The sequence below is a fragment of the Bos indicus genome, chromosome 9 (genome assembly GCF_029378745.1).
Source record: "Bos indicus isolate NIAB-ARS_2022 breed Sahiwal x Tharparkar chromosome 9, NIAB-ARS_B.indTharparkar_mat_pri_1.0, whole genome shotgun sequence".
NCBI classification, from domain to species: domain Eukaryota; kingdom Metazoa; phylum Chordata; class Mammalia; order Artiodactyla; family Bovidae; genus Bos; species Bos indicus.
This window is the reverse complement of record NC_091768.1, coordinates 84194186-84207367: the sequence shown is the minus strand read 5'-3', so window position 1 is coordinate 84207367 and position 13182 is coordinate 84194186. Positions and strand designations below refer to the sequence as shown.

The following is a 13182-nucleotide window of genomic DNA, read 5'->3' as shown; positions in this document are numbered from 1 at the left end:
TTGTCATATACAGCTTTTATTATGTTGAGGTATGTTCCTTCTGTGCCTGCTTTCTGGAGGGTTTTTCTCATAAATGAATGCTGAATTTTGTCAAAGGCTTTCTCTGCATCTGTTGAGATAATTATATGGTTTTTATCTTTCATTTTGTTAAAGTGGTGTATTATGTTGATTGATTTGTGGATATTAAAGAAGCCTTGCATCCCTGGGATAAAGCCCACTTGGTCATGATGCATGACCTTTTTAATATGTTGTTGGATTTTGTTTGCTAAGGATTTTTGCGTCTATATTCATCAGTGATATTGGCCTGTAGTTTTCTTTTTTTATGGCATCTTGATCTGGTTTTGGTATTAGGGTGATGGTGGCCTCATAGAATGAGATTGGAAGTTTACCTTCCTCTGTAATTTTCTGGAAGAGTTTGAGTAGGATAGGTGTTAGCTCTTCTCTAAATTTGTGGTATAATTCAGCTGTGAAGCCGTCTGGTCCTGGGCTTTTGTTTGATGGAAGATTTCTGATTACAGTTTCAATTTCCGTGCTTGTGATGGGTCTGTTAAGATTTTCTATTTCTTCCTGGTTCAGTTTTGGAAAATTATACTTTTCTAAGAATTTGTCCCTTTCTTCCATTTTATTGGCATATAGTTGCTAATAGTAGTCTCTTATGATCCTTTGTAGTTCAGTGTTGTCTGTTGTGATTTCTCCATTTTAATTTCTAATTTTGTTGATTTGATTCTCCCTTTGTTTCTTGATGAGTCTGGCTAATGGTTTGTCAATTTTATTTATCTTCTTAAAGAGTCAGCTTTTAGATTTGTTGATTTTTTGCTATGGTTTCTCTTTTTTTTTTCTTTTGCATTTTTTCTGTCCTAATTTTTAAGATTTCTTTCCTTCTATTAACCCTGGGGTTCTTCATTTCTTCCTTTTCTAGTTGCTTTAGGTGTAGAGTTTGGTTATTTATTTGACTTTTTTCTTGTTTCTTGAGGTAAGCCCTTATTGCTATGAACCTTCCACTTAGCACTGCTTTTACAGTGTCCCATAGGTTTTGGATTGTTGTGTTTTGATTTTCGTTCATTTCTATGCATATTTTGATTGCTTTTTTTATTTCTTCTCTGATTTGTTGGTTATTTAGCCTCCATATGTTGGGATTTTTAATAGTTTTTCTCCTGTAATTGAGATCTAATCTTACTGTGTTGTGGTCAGAAAAGATGCTTGGAATGATTTTAATTTTTTTGAATTTACCAAGGCTAGATTTATGGCCCAGGATGTGATTTATCCTGGAGAAGCTTCCGTGTGCACATGAGAAAAAGGTGAAATTCATTGTTTTGGGGCTATAGATATCAATTAGGTCTAACTGGTCCATTTTGTCATTTAAAGTTTCTGTTTCCTTGTTAATTTTCTGTTTAGTTGATCTATCCATAGGTGTGAGTAGGGTATTAAAGTCTCCCACTATTATCGTTATTGTTAATTTCCTCTTTCATATTTGTTAGCATTTGCCTTACATATTGTGGTGCTCCTATGTTTGGTGCATATATATTTATAATTGTTATATCTTCTTCTTGGGTTGATCCTTTGATCATTATGTAGTGTCCTTCTTTGTCTCTTTTCACAGTCTTTATTTTAAAATCTATTTTATCTGATATGAGTATTGCTACTCCTGCTTTCTTTTGATCTCCATTTGCATGAAATATCTTTTTCCAGCTCTTCCCTTTCAGTCTTTATGTGTCCCTTGTTTTGAGGTGGGTCTCTTGTAGACAGCATATATAGGGGTCTTGTTTTTGTATCCATTCAGCCAGTCTTTGTCTTTTGGTTGGGGCATTCAACTCATTTACATTTAAGGTAATTATTGATAAGTATGATCCCATTGCCATTTATTGTTTTGAGTTTGAGTTTATACACCCTTTCTGTGTTTCTTGTCTAGAGAAGATCCTTTAGCATTTGTTGAAGTGCTGGTTTGGTGGAGCTGAATTCTCTGAGCTTTTGCTTGTCTGTAAGGCTTTTGATTTCTCCTTCATATTTGAATGAGATCCTTGCTGGGTATAGTAATCTGGGTTGTAGGTTTTTCTCTTTCATCATTTTAAGTATGTCCTGCCATTCCCTTCTGGGCTGAAGAGTTTCTATTGAAAGATCAGCTGTTATCCTTATGGGAATTCCCTTGTGTGTTATTTGTTGTTTTCCCCTTGCTGCTTTTAATATTTGTTCTTTGTGTTTGATCTTTGTTAATTTGATTATTATGTGTCTTGGAGTGTTTTGCCTTGGGTTTATTCTGTTTGGGACTCTCTGGGTTTCTTGGACTTGGGTGACTATTTCCTTCTCCATTTTAGGGAAGTTTTCAACCATTATCTCCTCAAGTATTTTCTCATGGCCTTTCTTTTTGTCTTCTTCTTCTGGGACTCCTATGATTCGAATGTTGGGGCATTTAACATTGTCCCAGAGGTCCCTGTGGTTGTCCTCATTTCTTTTAATTCTTTTTTCTTTTTTCCTCTCTGTTTCATTTATTTCTACCATTCTATCTTCTGCCTCACTTATCCCATCTTTTGCCTCCATTATTCTATTGTTGGTTCCCTCCAGCGTGTTTTTGATCTCATTTATTACATTAGTCATTATTGATTGACTCTTTTTTATTTCTTCTAGGTCCTTGTTAAACATTTCTTGCATCTTCTCAATCCTTGTCTCCAGGCTATTTATCTGTAACTCCATTTTGTTTTCAAGATTTTGGATCATTCTCACTATTATTATTCTGAATTCTTTTTCAGGTAGACTCCCTATCTCCTCCTCTTTTGTTTGGTTTGGTGGGCATTTATCCTGTTCTTTTACCTGCTGAATATTTCTCTGCCTTTTCATCTTGTTTAGATTGCTGTGTTTTGGGTGGCCTTTCTGTATTCTGCCAGTTTGTGGTTCCTCCTTATTGTGGAGGTTCCTCCCTGTGGGTGGGGTTGGACGAGTGGCTTGTCAAGATTTCCTGGTTGGGGAAGCTTGTGTCAGTGTTCTGGTGGATGGAGCTGGATTTCTTCTCTCTGGAGTGCAATGAAGTGTCCAGTAGTGAGTTTTGAGATGTCTGTGGGTTTGGTGTGACTTTGGGCAGCCTATATATTAAAGCTTGGGGCTCTGTTCCTGCATTGCTGGAGCATTTGTGTGGTTTGTCTTGCTCTGGAACTTGTTGGCTCTTGGGTTGTGCTTGGTTTCAGTGTAGGTATAGAGACTTTTGGATGAGTTCTTATCAATTAATGTTCCCTGGAGTCAGGAGTTCTCTGGTGTTATCAGGTTTTGGACCTAAGCCTCCTGCCTCTGGTTTTCAGTCTTATTCTTACAGTAGCCTCAAGACTTCTCCATCCATACAACACCAATGATAAAATATCTAGGTTAATGGTGAAAAGATTCTCCACAGTGAGGGACACCCAGAGAGGTTCACAGAGTTACATGGAAAAGAGAAGAGGGAGGAGGGAGATAGAGGTGACCAGGAGGAGAAGAGGGGGAATCAAAAGGGGAGAGAGGAGTCTAGCCACTAATCAATTCCCTATGCACTCTCCACAGTCTGGAACCCTCAATGAGGTTCACGAAGTTACACAGAGAAGAGAAGAGGGAGGAAGGAGATAGAGGTGACCAGGAGGAGAAAAGGGGGAATCAAAAGGAGAGAGAGAGATCTAGCCAGTAACCAGTTTCCTAAGTGTTCTCCACAGCCTGGAACACACAAAGAGATTCATAGATTTGGGTAGAGAAGAAAAGGGGGAAGGAGTAAATAGAGGTGACCTGGGGGAGAAAAAGGAGAGTCAAAAGGGGGACAGAGTAATCAAGACAGTAATCACACTCCTCAGTAAAAATGGGTACTGAAGATTGGGTTCTTAAAGGTACAAAATTGATAACATACCAAAAAGCAAAGGTGAAAAATCTAGAGTAGAGGTTAGACTCTCAAAAATACAATATTAAAAAAAAAAATCACAAAAATTATAAAAAATATATGAAGTTTGCCTTAAAAATAGGGTCTTTTTTTTTTGCAAAGTAATAGTAGGTTATAAAAATGAAACTTAAAGGAATAATAGAGGACTTAAAATTTTTTTTAATTTAATTTAAAAAATGATAATACTAAAAATATATCTAGGAATTTCTCTAGAGCTGTTGCAAGCAGGGTGGGGTCAGTTCAGTTTCAGATAGGTCCTTGTTCCAGCTTATGCTTCTCAAGATCTATAGGCCCCTCCAACATAGTCGGTGCTAACTACAGGGTTTTAATCTGTTGTACCTGTCACTTCCAAAGCGGTTCCCTCTGTTTATTTTGGCTTCTTCTGTTTGCAGTTCTCTTCAGTGTCTAATTTCCACCCTGACACAAGGTGGTGAATGTGGTCACTTATTTAGACTCACGTTCAGTTGTGCTGTGGGGAGGAACACTGCAAACAAATATCACTGGCGTCTGTGGGGAGTGCTCGCAGTGTCTGGGCCACACTGGGTTTGCCCCCGCTCACGGCGTGTATGCTTTCCCAATCTACACTGCTCAGGCTCTGGGTTGCTCTGCAGAGGAACTGTCTAAAATGGGCCCTGGGTTGCGTGCACTTCCCAGGTCTAAACCGCTCAGGTTCCGGTTCTCGGGTACTCCACACAGGTGCAGACTTGGTTGGCCTGCGTTTTGTGCCCTTCCTAGGTCTGAGCAGCTCAGGTGACCAGGTGCTTGGTGAGTGCATTCTCCCCAGCTGAGGTGTGCATCTTATCGCCTCCCCTGTCCCAGCCGCTCTGTTTCCTGGGTGTGCAGTGGGCGCGCTGTCTCAGGTGTGCTGTGTGTCTACTGGGGAGCTGATCTCTGGCTGCAACCCTTTCAGAGGATGTCAACTGTCCAGAATCCCAGGAAGTCTTGGTTAGCAACTGGGAGCCTGCTCGCAGTTTGGTAGAGGATACCGTCTCTGGGGGCCGAGATTGCCCCTTTCTGGTTCTGGCTGCTGCCTGCCTGCCTCCCTGCCTCTGGCGGGGGATGGGCTGGTCTGCAGCTGGCTAGCTCTCCTCTGGTATTCGCTCAGTCCTTTGTTGTGTGAGCGGCCTGGCAGTGCCTTAGGTTAGGGCTTTTCGCGGGATAGTTCTCTCTCTCTCTCTTGTTTTCCCTCTCTCTGGCTATCCCACAGTTTGGGTTGCTATGTCACCTTACTTCCCTCAGATTGCCCTCAGGGCATTCAGGCCTGGTCCTTATCCTAAGCAATGCAGCCCGCGCCTCCCTATTCAGCCCCTGCTTGCTGGTGGCAGAAGCGAGCATCTGGGCTACTTCTCTACTGGGAAGCTGTTAAGGCACGTAATCTGTGGGGTTTATTTATTTATTTTTCCTCCCGCTTATGTTACCCTCTGAGATTCCAAAACTCCCCACAGACCCGCTGGTGAGAGGGTTTTCTGGTTTTGAAACCTTCTCCTCTTTTACGACTCCCTTCCCGGGATGGGTCTCCATCCCTAACTCTTTTGTGTCTCTTTTTATCTTTTGTATTTTGTTCTACCTCCTTTCAAAGACAATGGGCTGCCTTTCTGGGTGCCTGATGTCCTCTGCCAGCGTTCAGAAGTTGTTTTGTGGAATTTTCTCAGCGTTCAATGTTCTTTCAATGAATTTGTGGGGGAGAAAGTGGTCTCCCCATCCTATTCCTCCACCATCTTAGGACCGCTCCCCTATGTTTGGCTTTTAGTTATGTCTGATTCTCAGTCATGTCCGACTCTTTGCAGCCCCATGGACTGCAGCACTCACTGATAGTCTGTCCATGGGATTTTCTGGGCATGATTACTGGAGTGGGTAGCCAATTCCTACTCCAGGGTATCTTCCCGACACAGGGATTGAACCAATGTCTCTTAGTCAGTTCAGTCGCTCAGTCATATCCGACTCTTTGCTACCCCACGGACTGCAGCACACCAGGCCACCCTGTCCATCACCAACTCCTGGAGCTTATTCAAACTTATGTCTGCAAGTCAGTGATGCCATCCACCATCTAATCCTCTATTGTTCCCTTCTGCTCCTGCCTTCAATCTTTCCCAGCATTAAGGTCTTTTCCAATGAGTCAGTTCTTGGCATCAGGCGGCCAAAGTATTGGAGCTTCAGCTTCAGCATCAGTCCTTCCAATGGATATTCAAGACTGATTTCCTTTAGGACTGATTTGTTGGATCTCCTTGAAGTCCAAGGGACTCTCAAGAGTCTTCTCCAATACCACAGTTCAAAAGCATCAGTTTTTCAGTGCTCAGCTTTCTTTATGGTCCAACTCTCACATTCATACATGACTACTGGAAAAACCATAGCTTTGACTAGACGTACCTTTGTTGGCAAAGTAATGTCTCTGCTTTTTAATATGCTGTCTAGTTTGGTCATAGCTTTTCTTCCAAGGAGCCAGCATCTTTTAATTTCATGGCTGCAGTCCCCAACTGCAGTGATTTTGGAGCCCAAGAAATAAAGTCTCACTGTTTCCATTGTTTCCCCATTTATCTGCCATGCAGTCATGGGACCAGATGCCATGATCTTAGTTTTCTGAATGTTGAGTTTTAAGTCAATTTTTTCACTCTCCTCTTTCACTTTCATCAAGAGGCTCTTTAGTTCTTCTTCACTTTTTGCCATAAGGGTGGTATCATCTGAACATCTGAGATTTATTGATATTTCTCCCGGCAGTCTTGATTCCAGCTTGTGCTCATTCAGCCTGGCATTTCTCATGAGGTACTCTGTATATAAGTTAAATAAACAGAGTGACAATATACAGCTTTGGAGTACTCCTTTCCAGAAATGGAACCAGTCTGTTGTTCCATGTTCAGTGCTAACTTCTGCTTCCTCACCTGCATACAGATTTCTCAGGGGGTAGGTCAGGTGGTCTGGTATTTCCATCTCTTGAAGAATTTTCCACAGTTTGTTGTAATCCACACAGTCAAAGACTTTGGCATAGTCAACAAAGCAGAAATAGATGTTTTTCTGGGACTCTTTTGCTTTTCCGATGATCCAGTGGATGTTGGCAATTTGATCTCTGGTTCCTCTGCCTTTTCTAAATCTAGCTTGAACATTTGGAAGTTCACCGAGGCCTGGCTTGGAGAATTTTGAGCATTACTTTGCTAGCATGTGAGATGAGTGCAATTGTGTAGCAGTTTGAACATTCTTTGGCATTCCCTTTCTTTGGGATTGGAATGAAACTAACCTTTTCCAGTCCTGTGGCTACTGCTAAGTTTTCCAGATTTGCTGGCATATTGAGTACAGCATTTTAACAGCATCATCTTTTAGGATTTGATGATTCCAACTGGAATTCCAACACCTCCAATAGCTTTTTCCTTAGTGATGCTTCCCAAAGCTCATTTGTCTTCACATTCCAGGATGTCTGGCTCTAGGTGAGTGATCACACCATCGTGGTTATCTGGGTCATTAATATGTTTTTTATATAGTTCTTCTTTGTATAGTTCTTCTTCTTTTTTGTATAGTCTTTTGTATAGTTCTTTGTGTATGTGTATATATATATATATGAACTATATATACAAAATATATAGTTTATATATATATATACTATAAATACAAAAAACTATACAAAAATCCACCTATTCTTACTATCTTCTGCTTCTGTTAGGTCCATACCATTTCTGTCCTTTTTGTGCCCATCTTTGCATGAAATATTCCCTTGGTATCTCTTATTTTCTTGAAGAGATCTCTAGTCTTTCCATTCTATTGTTTTCCATTTCTTTGCATTGATCACTGAGTAAGGGTTTCTTATCTCTCCTTACTATTCTTTGGAACTCTGCATTCAAATGGGTATGTCTTTCCTCTTCTTGCTTTTCACATCTTTTCTTTTCTCAACTATTTGTAAGGCCTCCTCAGACAATCATTTTGCCTTTTTGCATTTCTTTTTCTTTGGGGTGGTCTTGATCACCGCCTCCTGTACAATGTCACAAACCTCCATTCCTAGTTCTTCAGGCACTCTATCAGATCTAATCCCTTGAATCTATTTATCACTTCCACTGTATAATCATAAGGGATTTGATTTAGGTCATACCTGAATGGTTTAGTGGTTTTCCCTACTTTCTTCAATTTAATCCTGAATTTGGTAATATTGAGCTTGGTAATATTTGGTATTATTTGGTAATAATCATGAGCTCATGATCTGAGCCACAGTCAGCTCTGGGTTTTGTTTGTGCTGACTGTATAGAGCTTCTTCATCTTTGGCTGCAGAGAATATAATCAATCTGATTTCAGTATTGACCATCTGGTCACGTGTAGAGTCTGGTCATGTGTAGATGACCTTACTTGTCTTCTCTTCTCTTGTGTTGTTGGAAGAGGGTGTTTGCTATGACCAGTGCATTCTCTTAGCAAAACTCTGTTACATCTCTAGCATAACATGTTTTTACGTCTCTTTTATTGGCAGGAGAATTCTTTACCACTAGTGCCATCTTGGAAGCTCTGACACCATTCCCATAGACTTTAAATAATCAATAAAGAACATATGAAATAATATCATACCTATGAATAGTATCATACACTCTATGTTTTTAAGATGTTAACAAATGTCTGATGAAATAGAATCTCAAGCTGCCCCATTAGGTATTTCTGGGGCATTCTTTTCCTACCACTCACAGTTCTTAATGAGTCATACAGTAGGCATATTTGATTCCACTCAAATGAGCATTTTCTAAGGAGAAGTGCATGGCAACCCACATCAGTATTCTTGTCTGGAGAATCCCCATGGACAGAGGACCCTGATGGGCTACTGTTCATGGGATAACAAAATCTGAAATGGCTGACTAAGCACAGTACATACTCAAGTTGACATACGTGAACATTACATAACTATATATATTTATATATTCATATATATATGTATAGTATTTCTATTTATATATACCAAGTTTGATTGTAATTGTATTGGTGTCTGTGTGCTATATATATATAAATCTACAGCATTTGTTTTCTTCAGACTCTGAACTGAAAATATACCATGCACATAGGTTTTTCTGTTTATATTTACCATGTGTGATTGTAATTGTATTGGTGTGTGCATGTGCTACATACATAAATGAATATATAAATATATATAGTATCTACAACCTTTGGTTACTTCAAAGACTCTGAACTGGATACACCATGCATGTATTGTGCCTGAGAAAAAGCAACAATAATATTTATTTGAATTCAGGAAATTATTTTATATTCTGCTAATAAAATTAGCACTGGGACTTGAAATCAAATACTTTTGAGAATGATAAAGCTTATGCTTAATGCACATAGATTAGAACTTCAAATATGTGGGCCAGGAACAGAAACAAAGGGCTTCCCAGGTGACTCAGTGGTAGAGAATCTGCCTGCCAGTGCAGACCATGTGTGTTAGATCCCTGGGTCAGGAAGATCCCCTGGAGGAGGAAATGTCAATCCACTCCAGTATTCTTGCCTGGGAAATCCCATGGACAGAGGAGCCTGATGGGCTATGGTCCATGGGGTCAGAAAAGAGTTGGACATGACTTAGTGATTAAACAGCAGCAACAAACATAAAGACTTTAAAATAACAAAACTGCTAATTATTATACATATAAAGGCAGACAATATCACTAAATACTACCTGCTCGGGTTTCTCCATTTTCTATTTTCTTAAGTGAAAGTAAGCAATTTTCACTAAAACGTAAAGTACTGAAATATACTAAAGGTGGCAGTGTTGCTTCATGTTAACCAGAGGCCAAACTTCTTAAAGTTTTATCATGGTTTCAGGTGTTACATTTTATCATGAGTTGTAACAAAGTAAATCTTTGAAAAAAAATAAATTAATGTATTTTATTTCTCATATAAATTAGATACTGAGGTTAAATCAGTTAATGGGGCAACATTTCCATTTAATTTACATATAATTTTAAATTGGGTCACCAACATACTAATGAAAGAAATGTTTGACCAATTTATATTTGATATATTTATCATTGAAAAGTAAGCTAAGTTAATAATTTCAAGACATTGATAACTTAATTACTCAAAAATATATCTCACTCTTAAGGTTCTAGTTTGTAGGCTATGGGTTGTAGATATATTGGTTACCCACAAAAAGCACATTTATAAGCATGAAATTACAAAATAATTATTCTGAATTCAAAAGCTATGTAACTTTCAAAAAGATTGTCCAACATATTTTTTTCAAATTAAAAATTTTCCTAGCTCATTTTAAATACAATTCAATCCTGAATTTCTTTGCTACTTTCAGCAAAGGTGACACAAGGTGTCATTTAATTTTAGCAGCTGATCATTCACACTTAAAATTGTCAAATAGGATGTCAAAAAAGAAGACATGTAATTATTCCTAAAGACATTTTCTAGTTGGAACACACAATAATGATAAAACAATTTTTTGAAGTGCTGCTGGGTTCTAGGAACTTTATATATATTATCTTGGATCTTCATAACAACTCTGAAACAGAGGAATTATTATATAACACAGAAGTTGTTCTTATTTTACAGGTGATAAATAACCCAGTTTCCACTACTCAAATGTACAGTAGCTTAGCCACTTTACTGTATTTCTCTATTTAATGTTAACTTCATTTTAAAATTTTAATTCACACTATTAATTTGTACCATAACCAAGATCTACATTTTACATTATTCTAGTTCTTAAATTATACTACTGTGTTCAGATACTGAAAATCCACCTGTGCTGGATTTTGAACTTAAGAAACATATATGCTGTACATTACATCCCTGGGGGTTATTTATCTTGTAACTGGAAATTTGTGTCTTTTGACCACATTTACTTATTTTATATATCCCCCAGCCTCCTCTGTGGCAACCACCAATCTGTTCAAAGTTTCTATGAGTTCTCTTATTTCAGATTCTGCCTATAAGTGAGTTCATATAGCATTTGGCTTGCTCTGTCTGACTTTTTTTCCACTTACCATAATATCCTCAAGCTTCATTCAAGTTGTTTCAAAAGGCAGGTTTTCCTTATTTTCATGGCTGAATAATATTCCATTATATATATCTCACTATGTCTTTACCTGTTCATCCATCAATGGGCAATTAGGTTGTTTGCATGTCTTGGCTATTGTAAATAATGTTGCAATGAACATGGAGGTACAGATATCTCTTGATGATAATGATTTCATTTCCTTAGAACATATACCCAGAAGTGGAATTGCTTGATCTTATGGCAGTACTATTTTTAATTTTTTGAGGAATCTTCATCCTCCATCTCTAGTGGCTGCTCCAATATACATTTCCATTAACAGTGTAATAACAGTTCCGAGTGTAATAACGGTTCCGCTTTCTCCATATTCTCTCCAATATCCACTATCTCTTATCTTTTTGGTAATAGCCATTCTAATAAAATATCTCATTGTGGTTTTGAATCACATTTCCCCAATGATTAGCGATGTTGACCATCTTTTCATGTGTCTGTTGGCCATCTGTATGTGTTCCGTAGAAAAATGTTATTCAGATCCTTTGTCCATTTTTTAATTGGATTGTTTCTTTTTTTGATACTGAGTTACATGATTTCTTTGTATATGTATGTTTATATATATGTGTTTTATGTTTATATATATATATATATGTTTATTAACAATCAGATACCTGGTTTGCAAACATTTTCTCCCATTTCATAAGTTGCTTTTCATTATGTTGATGGTTTCCCTTGACATATTATTGTCAGTTTACACAATCCAGATCTAAGCATCATCCTAGCCCTTTGCACCATCAAGAAGGAATGTCATCTTTTAGGAATTTTTTTGTGGATGCTAGCAGAATGTTGCTTTTTATGGAGGAGCAGGTATTTCTAATGATGGAAGAAGGTTGGTAGATGCATAATGCAGATACGTAAGGCACAGCAGAGGAGAAACAGGAAGGCACAGGACAGAGAAATCTTTTTTATATTTCAACTTATCTAGTCTTGCCATAAATTGTGAACTTTATTTCACAGTAGTAAGTGCATTTTTAGTTTTGTAAGAAATTGAAACTCTTTCAACTTGACTGTACCATTTTGTATTCCCATCATCAGTGTGTGAAAATTTCTGTTGCTCTGCACTCTGACCAGCTTTTGGTATTGTATTATGCTCTTTTGTAGTGTACAATTTTCTTTTTAAAATAATGTACATAGGTTAATTTTATGATTGGGTAATCTTGTTTGAAATTCGAAAAGGATATACATTGAAAATATTCATTCCTTTAGATTTAATTATTAATAAATATATAAATAAATAATTAAATAAATAAATTAATAATAATAATAAGAGCCACTTCGTAAGGGTGGCTCAGTGGTAAAGAATCTGCCTGCAATGCAGGAGATGCAAGTTCTATCCCTGCACCAGGAAGATCACCAGGAATAGGAAATGGCAACCCACCCCACTATTCTTGCCTGGAAAATTCCATAGACTGAGGAGCCTGGCAGGCTGCAGTCCATGGGCTCACAAAGAGTCAGACATGAGCATGCATACATGCAATATATGTTTAAGAGTAGAGGCTGTTTCCAATTTTTTTTAAATCTAAAGCATCAGTTTGTTATTTCCTGCTCAGAAATATTGAGAATAGTTTACTTTTTGAAAAAATAAACCTGAATTCTCTTTCAGTGGAAGATTCTTTTTCTCTTAAATATTTTAAAAACATATCTTTAAAGTTATATTTTTTAATAAATTGGACAAAAATAATTTATAATTAGAAAAGTTTAGAGTACCTTTGTTAGATAATCATCAAGTAATTTTTACTAACTGGACAAAAGTTGTTTAAACTTGACTAAACAATCATATATTTTTTGGTTTTCATAACCAAATACTGAAAATGTTGAAACACGTAATCAGTTGATAGAACAGGAAATGCCACTGGATTAGAGCATAAATTGTAAGCAATAATATTTTAGTAATTACATGACAAATTTACTGTTAAATATGTATAGACAATATAAAATGCAGGAATAATATTTGGAGTGACATACCTTTGTTATCATTTTTCTCTAAGTCTTTTAGTGCTTGAACAAACATCTGTTGACTTTCAGTGAGAGGCCAACTGTTATATAACACCAAACACTGTATAATATACTTGTATACCTGGAAAAATGCAATATTTAAGTATAAACAATAAAAAAATAAATGTAGTATATGCTTAATCATTTATTATTTTAGGCACATAATAAATGCATTTTTTCTGGATCATACAATAATGATTTAATTAAATACTGTTAAATGTTCTCCAAAATTCTGTAATACCACAGTCTATAATAGCCTCATATCCCCATCAATACTATCATATATTCT

At 37.3% G+C, this 13182-nt stretch overlaps 1 protein-coding gene across 6 annotated transcripts in view; it reads right to left on the bottom strand.

Annotated features, from left to right (window-relative positions):
- ADGB (androglobin) overlaps window positions 1-13182 on the bottom strand; it is a 193602-nt gene that overhangs the window by 30781 nt on the left and 149639 nt on the right. For 5 of the 6 annotated variants that reach the window (XR_011568516.1, XR_011568515.1, XM_070796318.1 and 2 more), the window contains one exon: window positions 12864-12975. The exons of the other annotated variant lie outside the window; for it this stretch is intronic. Coding sequence is in view for 3 of the 5 variants with exons in the window: in XM_070796318.1 (XP_070652419.1) it covers window positions 12864-12975 (112 nt within the window). In the remaining 2 variants the exon portion in view is untranslated. The remainder of the gene's footprint in view (window positions 1-12863; window positions 12976-13182) is intronic. 6 annotated transcript variants of the gene reach the window in all.